Source organism: Cetorhinus maximus, chromosome 16 (assembly GCF_964194155.1).
Source record: "Cetorhinus maximus chromosome 16, sCetMax3.hap1.1, whole genome shotgun sequence".
NCBI classification, from domain to species: Eukaryota; Metazoa; Chordata; class Chondrichthyes; order Lamniformes; family Cetorhinidae; genus Cetorhinus; species Cetorhinus maximus.
The window spans coordinates 79994806-80012420 of record NC_135894.1 but is presented as its reverse complement, the minus strand read 5'-3'; the positions used below and the strand labels follow the sequence as shown (position 1 = coordinate 80012420).

The 17615-nt window shown below is 43.7% G+C and overlaps 1 protein-coding gene across 1 annotated transcript in view; it reads left to right on the top strand.

Moving 5' to 3' along the window:
• The first annotated feature begins 586 nt into the window (after nucleotides 1-586).
• hunk (hormonally up-regulated Neu-associated kinase) overlaps nucleotides 587-17615 on the top strand; it is a 67548-nt gene continuing 50519 nt past the window's right edge. Inside the window, exons 1-2 of the mRNA XM_078560182.1 lie at nucleotides 587-1114; nucleotides 14827-15119. Of these exons, the coding sequence (XP_078416308.1) occupies nucleotides 890-1114; nucleotides 14827-15119 (518 nt within the window). The 5' untranslated portion in view covers nucleotides 587-889. The remainder of the gene's footprint in view (nucleotides 1115-14826; nucleotides 15120-17615) is intronic.

Genomic DNA, 17615 nt, shown 5'->3' with positions numbered 1-17615 from the left:
AGAGGGGGCAGAGAGAGAGAGGGGAGGGGTGGGGGCAGAGAGAGAGAGGGGAGGGGTGGGGGCAGAGAGAGAGAGGGGAGGGGGGCAGAGAGAGAGAGGGGTGGGGGCAGAGAGAGAGAGAGAGAGGGGAGGGGGGCAGAGAGAGAGAGGGGTGGGGGCAGAGAGAGAGAGAGAGAGAAAGGGGGGGGCAGAGAGAGAGAGAGAGAAAGGGGGGGGCAGAGAGAGAGCGAGGGGTGGGGGCAGAGAGAGAGAGAGGGGGGGAAAGAGAGGGGGGGGAAGAGAGAGAGAGAGTGGGGGGCAGAGAGAGAGAGAGGGGAGGGGGGCAGAGAGAGAGAGAGAAAGGGGGGGGCAGAGAGAGAGAAAGGGGGGGGCAGAGAGAGAGAAAGGGGGGCAGAGAGAGAGAGAGGGGTGGGGGCAGAGAGAGAGAGAGGGGGGGAAAGAGAGGGGGGGAAAGAGAGAGAGAGAGTGGGGGGGAAAGAGAGAGAGAGAGAGAGGGGGGAAAGAGAGGGGGGGAAAGAGAGAGAGAGGGGGGGGAAAGAGAGAGAGAGAGAGGGGGGAAAGAGAGAGAGAGGGGGGAGAGAGAGGTGGAGGGGTGGGGGGGGGAAAGAGAGGCAACTTTTTGTTTGACGAAATAAAGCGTTTTATTATTTTTTTGGTCACTTCACTGAGGTGAGAAAGTCACTGGAAACTTCCCAGGAGCGAGCGAGTGCGTTTAGATCGCTTTTGTTGACTGGCTTGTCCTGTCGAACGCTGCATCGCTGTTACTGTTACTGTTGGGAATCGGCGGGGATTTATTGACTTGTTCTGTCATTGCCGACTCCGCTTATCCCGCCCGCCGCCTGCTGGAAGAGGCAACGTCGATAGATACCCCCTCAGCCCCAGCCCCAGGATGCCGGCGGCCGCCGGGGAAACCTCGGACCATCCCGCCCTGGGAGACCTCCGCATTTCCAACTCCGGGATTTACCTCCCACTCTCCGTTTCCCACGTTTCTCGGGAATCGATCCGGAACTTCCACCACAGCAAGCGGGTCGGCGGCTACCTGATCGGGAGGAAGCTGGGAGAGGGATCTTTCGCCAAGGTTAGGGAAGGATTACACGTCCTGACTGGTGAAAAGGTAACTCCGTCCCTCGCTTCTTCTGGGTTCTTTTTTTGGAGTTTTGACGTTCACGTGGATCCTGGTTTGTCAATTGGCTCAAACGCCGGGAAAGCGTTTGGGGGGGGGAAAAAAAAAGTCTTTCACAGGTACAAGGAAACTCTTTCGAGTTATCAACAGTCACAGATTGCAACTCTTTCGAGTACAATCACAGTTCTTGGTTTCCGGGAGTAGGACATGAACCCACAACCCTCTGATGCAAAGGCGAGGGTGCTATGAACTGAGCCACAGCTGACACCTCCAGGTACAAGGAAACCCATGCAAACGCCAGTGTTTCCCAAATTAGGGTCTACTGGCCCGAAAAGTTATAGCTCGTTAAATAATTTCCCCCTTTTCATATTTCCCTGAAAATTCTGGGTAGACCAGCCAGCATCTGAATGAAGACAAGTTAACGTTTGGGCTGGATGCCACTGGTCAGAAGTCTGTTAATCCGTGATGGACACTCTTGGCCAAATTTATGTTAACTTGTGATGGATACTGGTCAGAGGTGTGTCCCCGTGTGATGAACACCCAATTCTTAGTTTGTCAACGTGTGATGAACACCCATTCTCAGTGTCTCACCCTATGAGCAACACCTTTGGTCAGCAGTGAATTAACCTGTGATAGAGACCCTTGGTCAGAGATATGTTAACTTGTGATGACCGCCCTTAGTGAGAGGTCTCTTGATCTATGAGGAATGTCACTGGGCAGGGGTCTGTTAACCTTTGAACAATCTCTTGGTCAGAGCTGTGTTAACTTATCCCTTTTGCTTTTAAGATAATGTTGGACCTGCTTTGTACTTCCAGTGTTTTCATATTTTCAGCAGTAGTTTTTTTTTTCTTTTTATCTCAACTCCTGACGCCCTGCTGTCCTCACAAACGTCTGGATCATGGATTTTGTCATATTCTCTGTACTTGCCAGTGGAAAGTTCTGAGATAATATACTTGACCATGTTATTTTAGCCTGAGAAAAGCTATTTCCTGACTCCCAAGTCTTCCACCCACCATCACGGCTCAAAGCCATCAAGCCCTGTCCATCAGGATATCAATGTAATACCGAGCCTTCGCTCTAAGAAAGTTCTAGCTTTTGGCCTGCTTCCTGGTAGAGGGAAGATACTACTTGTGGGACTGTACTTTGGAATGCCCCATCTTAAGGGAAAAAGCAGACAAAAAAGAAAGAAAAGCACTGATAGAGAAACTAAAACAGAAAATGCTGGAATTACTCAGCAGGTCAGCTAACATCTGTGGAGAGAGAAACCGAGTTAATGTTTCAGGTCTTTGATCAGAGAAAGTTGACTCTGAACAAGTATTGATGCCAGTGTTGAAAGTCAGCATTCATTTTATCAGCTGCGCTCACCTCATTGCCATTATCCTATCTTCATGTAATTAACACCAAGAGATCATTGAAATGCTCATAGATTGGATGAAAATAATTCAAGTGAAAGGGCAGTTAACACTGTGTCAAGAAGTTTTAGATAGTCTTTTGCTGGTGGTCCGCTGTGAATAAAAATGCTTTTTGGTAAATTTGTACTCCAGTGCATCCTTACCACAATGGAGAACTCATTTTCCTTCATAATTTGTTTGTGTTGTTAAACTAAAGAACACCAACTATCTTTTTTTCTTACAACTCCAGTTAATTCATTGCCATTTGATGTTGTTCCTTATTTGGGTATATATAGTCCTGTATATTTTTAGTCCAAGTCTAGACAGGCTTGAGTTGTAATAACAGTGTTCAGTTCAAAATATGCATTTTTTTGCAAAATCCAAATACTTCTTCAACAACCAAACTAACAACTTCAACTCAGCTAACCAATTCTCCTGATGAGCTTCACCAATTTTTTCAGTCAGCTTGGTGGTGGAAGGGGAGAGGCAAACCAATTTGGGAAGGGTTCCTGCAACATAAATACATGCCTCTGAAGTAACAGCCCAGTGGAAGCATTCTTCATAGTGCAAGATCACAAGGCTGCAAAATGATTTCATCTCACTCTTCTAATGGAGGAGGATAGCACAGGTTATAGTTGATCATGGAGGGGAACAGATATGGACATTTTTCCATTAAAATAGAAAACCTTTGTCACAGCTAAAGCGGACACTAGACACGTGAGGCTGGATCTTACTAGGGGCTTTGGGACCAATTGGGCTGCATGGCAGTGCAATAATGAACAAAACCCAGGCTGGCAGGTTATAGGGATGGAGGGGAATCCCTTCCCTGGATCAGTTTTGGCTGCAGTTGTGACCTTTCATGCTAACCGTCCTGCCATTGGGGCATAGAAAACCTGGCTCTGATGACCCACTGACCCCCGTTAAGCTGGCGGCCTCCGCATGTGGCAATGGGCAGCTCCACCCATGGCAAAATCAGAATAGAGGTTTTAACAAACGTGATTAACTGCGTGGAGTGGCGGAAATACATCAGGGAGCTGTCCCCACATAGCTAACCTCATTTTTCTGGTTTCCTTGTCTCAAATCTTGCCATCACGAGACTGGGAGAATTCAGTGCTCAGTATTTACTTTAAAAAATACCAGTTCCCAAGCAGTGACAATAACAACAGCCTGAATTATGCTGTTAAATGTCCCAAGGGGCTTCACAGGCGTGGTATCAAACAACACTTGATGTTGAGCCATATATAAGGATGACCAAAAATGTAATCAAAGTGATACTTTTTAAGGAGTGTCTTGAAGGAGGAGAGAGACATAGAGAGGTGGAGTGGTTTAGGGAGGGAACTCCAGAGCTCAGGGCTAAGGCAGATGGAGGCATGGTCCTCAATGATGGATTGAGTAGAATCAGGGATGTCCAAGAAGCCAGAATTGGAGGAGCACAGAGATCTGACAGGATTGTGGAGCTGGAGGAGATTTTAGAACTATGAAGAGGTGTGCTCTTGGAGGAATTGGAAAATGAGGATGAGGATTTTAAAATCAGCATGCTGCAGACTAGGAGTTAATAAAGTCCATGTGCACAGAGGCGATGAGTGAATGGGAATTGATGCGAGTTAGGATACAGGTAGCAGAGATTTGGATGAACTCAAGTTTACAGAGGGTGCTAGGTTGGGTGCTGGTTAGGAGAGCATTGGGATAGTCATGGTGGAATATGGGATTGAAAGTTTCTGCCCGTGGTTTCCCAAGTACAGAGTACTAACCTCAACCAAGCTACTATATAATGGGGTTGCATGGAAATCAGGCAGTTCAGTAGAGGGAGTGAGGAATGAAGATTCTTGAAGACTTATCCACTGTATATTTCAGAGTAGCATTAACAGAAGCCTGGAACAGCATGCGCTGTCTTTGGACACAAATGATATGCATAAACGTAGTTTGTAACATTTCAAGTTTTGAAGGCTGAAAGATGATCTAATTGAGATGGTTAAAAAGATAAAGAGATTCAATTGTATAGACACAGAGAAACCAGTTCCTCTCATGGAGAACCCAGAACAAGGGAGAAATAATCTTAAAATTAGCGCTAGGCCAATTAAGAGTGAAAATAGCCAGCATTTTTCACACAAAGAGCAGTGGAAATCTGGAGCTCTCACCCCAAAAAAGCTGTAGATGTTGGGACTATTGAAATTGAGATTGACAGTGGTTTGTTACATAAGGGTAGGAAGGAATAGCCTAAAGAAGTTAGTTTTACCATTCGGAGGCCAAACTGCAAATGGACACACGTGCTGTCAAATCTACTTCTGTATTGTGTATGAGATTAAATATCAGTTTGGATGGTCTCATTCCAGTAGATGTGGCATACAACAAAAATAGTTTGCACAACGTGGCACTAAAGTGGTGATCTCAATGGCCCTGCAGGATCTATGAATGTAGCACCGATGTAGCAGGAATTGCTTTTCAAAGACTGTAATGTTTCAGGTAGTAATGTTTTTGTAACTGTACACCTTCAACAGGCCATTGAGATACTGGAGGGAATTTTTACTCGTGGAAAGGAGAGGGTTTGAAAGTGTATGGGGGGGTATGGTGTTAAAAGCACTGAAACTGACAACATACACCGAAGCAGGCTCCAACCCCACCAACCCCTCAGCATTCAACTCCAGTACATTCATGAGGAGCGTTCTTGGAGATGTGGGTTGTCAATTTCAGTGCGTTAATAGCTCATAAAGAGTGATATTAACATAGGCTTTGGGATTTATTGGTGGCTGAACCAGTTTTCCGGGTTTCCTGGAACTTGTCAGTGAAAGCAAGGAGAGAACACAGCAGCAATTGAGGGGGCTGAAGAAATAACAGGCAAAATATTCCAATAAATACTGAAGCCACACAGCTGCTTTGTTGTTTAATTGTATGAAAGACTTTTGCGTGCAGTGGTTGTGCTGAGAGGTTAATTTCATTACTTTACAGGTGACTTTCACTACTTTTGAGGTTTGTATGCCTGATCTCCAGTTTGCTGCTGTGATCTGTCAGATCAGCGTAGGTGCTGCTTATTTCTGCTTTATTTTGGACCTCAGATGAGGATCACAATGACCAGTAGCATCAACAGCACCAGCAGTAGCCAGGTGAGCACCAGCAGCAGGAACACTGCCAGTAGCAACAGCAGGAGCAGCAAAAACCTGCTCCTCACAGAGCTGCCTCTCCACTGGGAAGAGGGGATGAGTAAAGAGATGTAGCCTGCAGGAAGCCATCCCAGTTACACAGGGTCTACAGACCAGAGAATAAGTTTCCTCGACATGTCCAAGCACTGGTGTCTCAGGAGGTTCAGGGTCTTGTGTCAATGGTGGCAGACATTTGCAGCTTGCTGGAGCAAGACCTGCTGCTGCTGGGTGGACCTGTTGGCTATGCTTTACCAGTAACTGTCAAAATCACCACCATCGTCAACCTCTTTGCCTCCCACTCCTTTCAGGGCTCTGTTGGAGATGTTTGCAGGAAGTTGCAATTGATGGACCACAAATGCAGAAGACAAGAAACTGATGCCATGTTTACCAGGCAATTTTGTACACTTTGCCGCCGATGATGCCAATTGGAACGAGCGGGCACTCAGGCTTGCGGCTCTGATTGACTTTCTGCGGGTGTAGGGCATCATTGACTGCACACATGTGGCAATTAAGGCACCTCCAGATCATCCTGAAGTAACCATCAGCCACAAGGGGTGTGTAGCTGGGGCACAACCACAAAAAAGATTGTTTATGAAATTAAAACAGAAAATGCTGGAAATGCTAAGCAGGTCTGGCAGCATCTGTGGTGGGAGGAACAGAATTAATGTTTCGTCTGCGACCTTTCATCATCTGAATATTTCAGCACCTGCAGAATTTTGCTTTTGTATGATGTTTTTGCAGGTGTGTGCAAGACTCCCAGGCAGCTGCCATGATACTTTTGTCCTGGGTTAGTTCAACCTCTTTGCACCTCGGCTTGCCAACTGGCCACTTGGAGACATTGGATACCCACGTAAATGTGTCTGATGAACCATGAGCAACCCAATCAATGAGACCCAGGAATGAAAGAATGGAAGCCATATGACAACCAGATGTTTCATTTTGCAAGTCATCGACATGCTAAAGATGCACTTGAAGCACCTCAACAGATCTGGTGGTGCCCTTTAATATACAGTAGTCAAAGTCTCCAGAATAATTGTGATGTGGTGTGCTCTGCACAACATTACACAACAGAAAGGCTTGGGTCTTCCCCCAACACAAAGCGGTCCTGCAAACAAATAGGTGTTGCTTTCACAGCCCCATATTGTTCAGTGTTGATACTTGTCTAATCATAGATCACAAGCGAAAAGACCACTTGCCAGACAGTAACCAAAATGGGCAACACAGGTAAACATATAATATTTATGTGGCTTTAAAATCAAACAGAAACATAATAATGTTCTTACAATGTGTAACATACCAATGTGCATATGCTTGTGGAGATACAAATCTTTAGTCTTCCTCTTCCCAGCACTTCATTATGGTGCAACCCCTGTGGTTTCTGCGGAGGTAGGGGCAGGCTGCTCAGATCTCTACACTGACCACAGATCCCCACTCTGACCACTCAGATACTCTTGATCAAGATCCTTTAGGTTTTGAAGTCCATGAAGACCCTTTCAAAGATTGCTCCTTTTGCATTTGTATAGAGGCAGACTCTGCCATCGAAACATAAGGCAGCCTGGGACTACTGACTGAGGTGTGCGGTGGGTGGTGGGGGCAACAGGACAGAAGTGGAAGTGCTTTGAGTTGAGTCCACACTTCCATATTCCCTTTCACCATCATTCTTCTTATGACCCACTTGCACTTCATTGCGAGAAATGAGCTGGAGAATGCTTTGCTTCAAATCAGTGAAGCAATGAACAGCCAAGGCTAGGGTTTCATAAATACTATTTAAAGTGACTTTTTTTGTGTGTGCATGCCATTGGTGAATGCCTGCATACACTCATTTGATCGCCATGTTTGATCCTTCATGAAAGTGGTGACTCTTTCCATGGATGAAGACATCATTGCAAATGCCTGCATCATGTCACTCATGCTTGAGATGGACTCCTCCAGTCTCTCTGAAAGCATGCACAATAGGACTGGAAAGCCTGCCAGTACATTGCACATTCATTGCTGCTGCTCAAGAAGCTGCGCATTGTCAACAACCCTTGAGGTTCACAATCTGCATCCAGGCGAGCAGAGGTCAGAACTGCCTACAGTCTCTGATGGAGACTCTCCACAGCTGACCCTGACTCCACCATCTACTCTTGTGCACTTGCAATGTGTGAATCACCAGGTGAAAACCCAACTATTCGTCTTACTAAGTTTGTTTGCACTGAAGCGTGAATATTAGAGCTGGTGCATGGTCTGAATGAGTGCCGTGACAGTGCTCCCTCAAAATATGTGACCTCTGAGGAGTAGACGTTGTCCTCCAGCACCACCTCCTGAGAGCCTGTGAGAGATTAAAGACATGAATTAGATCTGTCAGGGTAAGAAGGAAGGTGTTTAGTGATCATATTCCACTGCCTTCTGACATCAAGTCAACATTTAAAAAAATTCTTTCATGGGACAAGGGCGTCACTGACTGGGCCAGCATTTTTATCATCCATCCCTAATTGTTCTTGAGAAGGTGGTGGTAAGCTGCATTTTTGAACCGTTGCAGTCCAGGTGGTGTAGGTACACCCACAGTGCTGTTAGGGAGGGAGTCCTGCGATTTTGACCAAGCAACAGTGAATGAATAGCAATGTATTTCCAAGTCAGGATGGTTTGTGGCTTGGAGGAGAACTTGCAAGAGGTGATGTTCCCATGTGTCTGCAGCCTTTGTCCTTCTAGGTGGTAGAGGTTGTGGGTTTGGAAGGTGCTGTCAAAGGAGCCTTGGTGAGTTAGTGCTGTACGCCATGTGGCTGTGAGATATTTAATTCTGTCACCAGGTAGCTGGGAAACCCGATCTGCAATGGCCAAGCACACTGAGACTCCACTGATGTCCAGTGCCTCCTCTGAAGTTGTCTGTTGTGTGATTTATATAGGACCACCTCTGGATCTCTGCCTCATCTGCATGTTCTGTGCTCTATTCTCCAGCAAGGATGGAAAGAAGAGATCAGGAAACTATAGGCCTAACCTCTGTCATTGGGAAAATGCTGAAATCCATTATTAAGGAAGTAGCAGCTGGACATTTAGAAAATCCTAATGAAATCAAACGGAGTCAACATGGTTTTATGAAAGGGAAATTGTGTTTAACAATTTTTTTTTGAGTTCTTTGAGTGTGTAACAATCAGGGTGTATAAAGGGTAACCAGTAGATGTGGTGTTTTTGGATTGCCAAAAGGCAATGGGAATCAGGTGGAAAACTCTCCGCTGGTTGGAGTCATACCTAGCACAAAGGAAGATGTTTGTGCTTGTTGGAGGTCAATCATCTCAGTTCCAGGACATCACTGCAGGAGTTCCCCTCTAAGTCACTTACCATCCTGACTTGGAAATATATCACCGTTCCTTCACTATCGCTGGGTCAATATCCTGGAACTTCCTCCCTAACTGCACTGTGGATGTACCTACACCACAAGGACCGCAGTGGTTCAAGAAGGCAGCTCATCACCGCCTTCTCAAGGGCAATTAGTGGTGGGCAATAAAGGCTGGCCTAGCCAGCAATGCCCACATCCCGGAAATGAATTTTTAAAAATTGATAAGGTGCCACAGAAAAGGTTACTGCACAAGATAAGAGCTCATGCTGTTAGGATTAGTATATGAGCAAGGATAGATGATTGGCTAATTAACAGGAGTTAAAAAGTCAGGATAAATGTGCACCAAGAGGAATGGTCGTATCTGCAACGTAAGCAGGTGCAAGGAGTGATGTGCTGGAGTAGGCATGAGCAGGCAAAGTGATGGGGTCAGCATGATACACATATCAAGATTTAGTTGAATGTGTCAGTGTACTTTTCTGCCCTGATTAATCATTAAACTGCTTTTGGCACTGAATCCTGTAGTGTGACAACATACTCTTGCTGCTGACCTGACGAGCTGCCTCCAGCCCACTGGTTTTGCTCACGAGTTTCAGTTACTCATCAATCACAAGCATTTCCCTAAGACCACCAGCTTGTTTGATCAAAGACGTCTGTTCAAACATGCAATTTACATTTTAAAATTATTCAAACTACTGCATTTCTAAAATTACTTGACTTACTGCACCTTTAAGATTTGCTCAGATTACAGCATTGTCAAAGCCAGAATACTTTTCTTAGAACAGTCCAACTGCAAATGAATCAGTAAAACAATTATTAGTAAATTAATTCTGATCACCTCTTGTCTATAGGAAATAGAATGGAATGCTATCCTTTATTACCAGAGGGATTGAACATAAAAGTAAGGATGTTATACTTCAGTTATACAGGGCATTGGTGAGACCACACCTCGAATATTGTGTGCAGTTTTGGTCTCCTTATTTAAGGAAGGGTGTAAATACATTGGAGGCGGTTCAGAGGTGGTTTACTAGATTAATACCTGGAATGAGCGGGTTGTCTTATGAGGAAAGGTTGGACAGACTGGGCTTGTTTCCACTGGAGTTTAGAAGAGTGAGGGGTGACCTGATTGAAGAATACAAGATCCTGAACGGCCTTGACAAGGTAGATGTCAAAAGGATATTTCCTCTTGTGGGTGAGTCCAGGACAAGGGGGCACTGTTTAAAAATTAGTGGCCACCCTTTTAGGACAGAGATGAGGAGAATTTTTTTTTCTCTCTCAGAGGGTTGTGTGACTTTGGAATTCTCTGCCTCAGAAGGTGGTGGAGGCAGGATCATTGAATATTTTTAAGGCAGAGGTAGGTAGATTCTCTCAGTTCCTTCGCCTCTGTCACATCTGTTCTGATGATGCCACTTTCAAAAACAGTTCCTCTGACATGTCTTCCTTAACCGAGGTTTTCCACCCACGGTGGTTGACAGGGCCTTCAACCGTGTCCGGCCCATCTCCCACGCATCCGCCCTCACACCTTCCTCTCCCTCCCAGAACCATTATAATAGGGTCCCCCTTGACCTCACTTATCACCCCACCAGCCTCCGCATTCAAAGGATCATCCTCCGCCATTTCCGCCAACTCCAGCATGATGCCACTACCAAACACATCTTCCCTTCACCCCACCGGCGGCATTCCGCAGGGATCGTTCCCTCCGGGACACCCTGGTCCACTCCTCCATCACCCCCTACACCGCAACCCACTCCCACAGCACCTTCCCATGCAACCGCAGAAGGTACAACACCTGCCCCTTTACTTCCCCTCTCCTCACCGTCCAAGGGCCCAAACACTCCTTTCAAGTGAAGCAGCATTTCACTTGCACTTCCCTCAATTTAGTCTACTGCATTCGTTGCTCCCAATGCGGTTTCCTCTACATTGGAGAGACCAAGCGCAGACTGGGTGACCGCTTTGCAGAACACCTTCGTTCTGTCCGCGAGCATGACCCAGACCTCCCTGCCGCTTGCCATTTCAACACTCCACCCTGCTCTCATGCCCACATGTCTGTCCTTAGCCTGCTGCATTGTTCCAGTGAAGCTCAACGCAAACTGGAGGAACAGCACCTCATCTTCCGACTAGGCACTTTACAGCCTTCCAGACTGAATATTGAGTTCAACAATTTTAGATCATGAACTCTCTCCTCCATCCCCACCCCCTTTCCGATCCCCCCCCCCTTTTTTTCCCAATAATTTATATAGATTTTTCTTTTCCCACCGATTTCCATTATTTTTAAATGTATTTCCATCCATTGTTTTATCTCTACCTTTTAGCCCATTTCGATTCCTTCACCCCACCCCACCCCAACTAGGGCTATCTGTACCTTCCTTGTCCTGCTTTTTACCCTTAATTAGCACATTCCTTAGATAATATCACCACCTTCAACACCTCTTTTTCCTTTTGTCTATGACATCTTTTGGCTATCTCCACCTATCACTGGCCCTCTATCCAGCTCTACCCTCCCCCCAGCCCTTTAAACCAGCTTATATTTCACCTCTTTTCTATCTTTACTTAGTTCTTTTGAAGAGTCATACGGACTCGAAACGCTAACTATGTTCCACTCTGCAGATGCTGCCAGACCTGCTGAGTTTTTCCAGGTATTTTTTGTTTTTGTGTAGGTAGATTCTTGTTGGGCAAGGCAATCAAAGGTTATTGGGGTTAGATGGGAATGTGGAAATCGAAACACAGGAAGTCCAGCCATGATCTTATTGAATGGCGGAGCAGGCTCGAGGGGCCGAATGGTCTACTGTTGTTCCTATTTCTTATGTTATGTGGATCATCATCACGCCCGCTCAACATAAAATTGGTTGGGGAAGCAACAAAGACCGATGAAAATGCAGTGGTTGGACTAAAATGCCGCTGACAGACATGCAGCGCTTATTTCCAGGTTTCCGACATGCTACCAGCAACTGCCCCTCCCTTGCTTCAAGCATATTGGCGAGTCAAAACTCCCCCCCCACTAAATCCACTGGTAACCCTTTGCATAGTTGACCATCAATACATGTTAAATGTGCCTTCTTGCAATTAAATTTCAACTTATTTTCAAATTAAGACATGATTAGATAAATCAAAGTCAATTGATGGCAGCATCAAACACATTTAATTTCTTGGTGAGCTCAGAATTATACAAATACGTGGACTTCCAGAAGGCATTTGATAACATCCCTCATAAGAGACTGATAGCTAAAGTTGAAATTCATGGAAATGAAGGCAAATTATTGACCTGGTTCGGAAATTGGCTGAGTGGCAGGAGACAAAGATTAGGGATAATGGGAGGTACTCTAATTGGCAGGATGTGACTAGTGGTGTCCTGCAAGGATCTGTGTTGGAGCCTCAACTACTCACTGTATTCATTAATGACTTAGATGAAGGATAGAATGCCAAATAAACAAGTTTGCCAATGACTTAAACATAGACGGCATTGTAAGCAGTGTGGGTGGAAGCATAAAATTACAACGAGGTATTAGTAAATTAAAATGGGCAAAGCTATGGCAAATGGATACAGACAAATGTGAGACCATCCACTTTGGACATAAAAAGGATAGAACAGGGTACTTTATAAATGGGGAAAAGCTAGAAACAGTGGAGGTTTAAAGATACTTGAAGGCCCTGTTACATAGGTCATTAAAATGTTATGGACAGGTACAGAAAATCATACAAGCTAATGGAATCTCTAGTCTTTATATCTAGAATGCTAGAATACAAGGGGATAGAAGTCATACTTCATCTATACAAAGCCCTAGTTAGAGCACACCTGGAGCACTGTGAGCAGTCTGGGCACCACACCTTAGGGAGGATATATTGGTTTTGGAGGGAGTGCAGCATAGATTTACCAGAATGATACCCTTGGTTCCAATGCTTAAATTTCAAGAAGAGATTACACAAACTAGGGTTGTATTTTCTGGAATTTAGTAGGTTAAGGGGTGATTTGATTGAAGATTTCAAGGTGAGAGCAAGGTGAGTTTGGATCAAATGCAAAATGACCACCATTGACTTGATATAACTTGTTGGGATCACAGTCAAAAGTATTGCTGAAAAGAAGTGACATGATGTTGAAGCTTTTCGTCTTGCACTCAACAGGACAGACACAAAAGTACAAAACTTCAAAGGGAACAACAATTTATACTGCATGAGAAAAGGCGTTCTGATTGGTTGGCAGGTTGTAAAAAAGGTGCAATATCTGGACATATTCCTTTTGCCTGCTGAGGATAGGTCCTTACAAATGAATATATGTAGAATCTAACACGTGTAAGTGAGCTATAATGTGAGCCCAGCTAAATTGGTTGTTAGTGTAGTTTGTAGCAAACTAGGGATTGTTCAACAAGTGTTGCTCAATTGTGGAATCAAAGCCAATGTTAGACATTATGTTCTGAGTTTTGCAAGCACTGGTTGGCTGAGCAAGATCAGCACTCTGCCTATTGTAAACAGCTGAAGGGGCATGCTGTTTGATATGATCCACCAGTCATTGGGACACATGGCCTATGTACCTGACATCACAGCGGCACTGAAACTCGTTAACCATGTTTCACATTTGTGTGGTAGGCAGTAGGTATTGCTTACTGTATATCACACACATGAATGGGCCTAAGGCTGCTATTTTTGGACCTGAAAAGTTGCCAGTCTACCTCAAATTACCCTGGAAGCGTAAAATATCTCAAAGGTTTGAGCAACAAATGAAGCTAGCTGTTTCACACTGCTACTATGCAGTGGCAACACGAGTGGTGGTTTCACTAACAGGATGCTGCCATCAAGCCACACAAATGAGTGACGTGGTATATCAGTTTTGATATATCAGGTATATCCTGTGTGATGTCACGTACATAGGCCATACCTCCCAATGACTGGCAGATTGTATCAAACGGCTTGTCCCTTCAGCTGTTCCCAATTGGCCGAGTGCTGACTGTACTCAACCATGCCTGCGAAACTCAGCGTATAATGTCTAATTTTAGATGTGTTTCTGTGATTGAACAGCACTTGCTGATCAATCCTAAGTGTGCTAAAAATTACACTAAGAACCAATTTAAGGTTATCAGTTAGGCTCACAATGTGGCTTACTTAAGCTTGTTAGAAGCTACATATTTTCATATGCAGGTACCTGTCCTCTGCAGGCAAAGGAAATATGTCCAGGCATTGCACCTGTTTCTGAATAAACAAAAAGGGGAACAATAGCTCCCTGGTGCATTCACCATGGCAATGCCTCGCCCAATCAGAGCTGACTTGCCAACCTATCAGCGCCCTTTTTCTCATGCAGTTTAAATGGTTTTCCCTTTGAAAATTGGCATTCTTGCATCTGTCCTGTTGAGTGCTAGATGAAAAGCTTCAATAGCATGTCTTTTTTTAGCAAACTCAATTACAATCATAAGTATCAGAATCTGTAAAACATGTTTTGAGAAATGGATACATTCATTGTTGTTGCCAGAACTATTCAACATGATGGGTCTGAATTATTAAAGAAAATAATTACTGTAAGCCAATAATGCTTTAATGTTGTACATTGTACACCTTGTGTAATGCTCTTAATTCATTATGAAATTGTTACTGTCTCTCACAGATCCGTAATCATCAATACTTTACTTAGTGCTACAATATATAATTCTAAATGCACTCTCCAGACTCTATAATTGTACTGTTGGGTTTTTCCACAGTTCAAGTGGACATAGTCTGAACATTTCATATACTCATGAAATCCAAGTGACAGCATGGCATCCTTTTTGATTATAAATTATTATCTTTCCAAATGGAATTAACTAGTCAGTTAGCTAAATACAGAGGCTGGAGTGGTCTCTATATTGAACATTAATCATAACTTCTGTAAATTGTTAGGTGGCTGTGAAAGTTATTGATAAGAAGAAAGCCAAGAAAGACTCCTATGTAACAAAGAACCTACGAAGAGAAGGGCAGATTCACCAAATGATCAGGCATCCGAATATTACGCAGCTTTTGGACATATTAGAAACAGAGAACAGCTACTACTTGGTAATGGAGTTATGCACAGGAGGCAACTTGATGCACAAAATATACGATAGAAAAATACTGGAAGAAGCAGAGGCACGCCAATACATCAGGCAGCTTACTCTAGCAGTGGAGCATCTACACCGAGCCGGAGTGGTCCACAGGTATGTGTGTGTGTGCTTGCGTGCATGTGTGCGTGTATGTGTGTGTGTGTGTACTCTTATATTAACAGCTCTATGTTCTAATTGTGACCTTATAAAACAGTCCAATAAGATGTTATCATTATCGAGCATTGCAACCATCACAATGCCTACCCTGAATGCACATTTGCTGAGGAGTTCTGTACTTAACATCAAAAAGACATGCCAATACTTGAAGGTATATCAGCAGAAATACCTTGAAACTGCAGGTGGGATGATGGAAGGGCTTTTAAGTCTATTTTCTGTCAACCCTATTAAAACTGTTCAAAGAAAGTGGAACATAAATGGAGACTGATAAAGTAAATGTTGAATGCATAGCATAATAAACATCTTTACTCAAACAGTGATCATATTTGGAACAAGCTGCCAAATAATATAATGGAAGTAAAAACATTTGGGCGTGTTAAATTCATGTTGATGGTGTGATGCTGGTATTGTGATGGGAAAATTTATGAGAGAGATGAGTTTCAATGGACTGATTGGCTTTGTCTTATGACATATTTTCTTTAATGATTTGGAAAATAATTGTGCAATATGTACATACGAACACACAAATTAGGAGCAGGAGTAGGCCACTCGGCCCTTCAAGCCTGCTCCGCCATTCAATGAGATCATGGCTGATCTGATTGTAACCTCAACTCCACATTCTCCCGATAACTTCTCACCTCCTTGCTTATCAACAATCTATTTAGCTCCGCCTTAAAAATATCCAAAGACTCTGCTTCCACCTCCTTTTCAGGAAGAGACTCACAACACTCTGAGAGAAAAAAATGTCTCCTCATCTCTGTCCTAAATAGGCAACCACTTATTTTTAAATAGTGGCCCCTCGTACTAGATTGTCCCACAAGAGGAAACATCCTCTGCACATTGATCTTGTCAAGACCCCTCAGGATCTTATATGTTTCAATTAAGTTGCCTCTTACTCTTCTAAACTCCAGCAGATACAAGTCCAATCTGTCCAGCCTTTCCTCATAAGATAACCTGCCCAATCCAAGTATTAGTTTAGTAAATCTTTTCTGAACTGCTTCGAGCGCACTTACATCCTTCCTTAAATTTGGAGACCAATACTGTACACAGTACTGCAGATGTGGTCTCACCAAAGTCCTGTATAATTGAAGCATAACCTCCCTATTTTTATATTCAATTACACTTGCAATAAATGATAGCATTCTATTAGCATTCATAATTACTTGCTGTATCTGCATTCTAGCCTTTTGCAATTCATGCGCTCGGACCCCTAGATCCCTCAGCGTTTCGGGTCTGTGCAATCTCTCACCATTTAGATAATACATTTCTTTTTTATTTTTCCTGCCAAAATGGAGAATTTCACATTTTCCCAGATCATACTCCATTTGCCAGGTCTTTGCCCACTCACTTAACCTATGTATATCCCTTTGTAGCCTTCTTATGTCCTCTTCGCCTCTTACTATCCTACCTATCTTTGTGTCATCAGCAAATTTAGCAACCATACCTTCAATCTCTTCATCCAAGTCATTCATATAAATTCTAAAAAGCTGAGGCCCCAGCATTGATCCCTATGGCACACCATTCATTACATCTTGCCAACCAGAAAAAGACCCATTTATGTCTATGTTGCAAAAATAACTTGTCAGATGTTGAAACATGTATCTTTACTTTGTGCATATTTAAACAATTTTGTATTTTGAGTTAATGATTTACATTTCAGAATTCACAACTTAAAACAAATTGTAATTTCAGCTCTTTTCATGATCTTTTGATATAATTAATTAAACATTCTAGTGATTATTCAATGTGTTTGCTCTTTCCAAGGGATGCGCTGAAATTGTTTGATTTTTTTAGATGCATAGGGCCACATTTTTGCTAATGAGGTGGAAGCTTGAGTCAGAAAATCTCCCAACTCAGCAGATCTGTCTTTGTATAAATGGCCCTGCATGCACTATTTTCACTCCAGGGAGGTGGGGGTGAGAGCAACAGAAACAGATGGCCAGATATCTGTTTTTCCAGATGGTCTCATTATGAATGCTTGGCTGATTTCCAAGATTCGCTAATGGGGTCAGCTCAGCAAGAGTATGTTTGCACAGGTTGAAGTGGAGTGTTAGCTTTGATTGATTGACATCTTTATGAGGTTATAATAAGCTATTATTTCTTTGAACTCTTTTTTTTCAATGTCCGTATGTTGACTTGGGCAAGATTAACAGGTACGAAGTGGGGTAAAGCTTCTGTTATTGAACCTATAAATGGCAGTGTCTGACTGACACTTTTATAAGGTTGTAGAAGCAACAGATTTTTTTAAAGCATATTTCCAAATGGTTTTTTTATGAGTATTTCAGGACTTGCCATTGTTATTATATGGGTTCATTGATTCCATACATAATGCATACTGGGTGAGTGGGCATGGAGGATGCAGGGGGCATGGAAGGTGCATAGAAGCATTGAAGAGGCATGGAGGGGGCATGGGGAATATGAAGGTGCATGGAT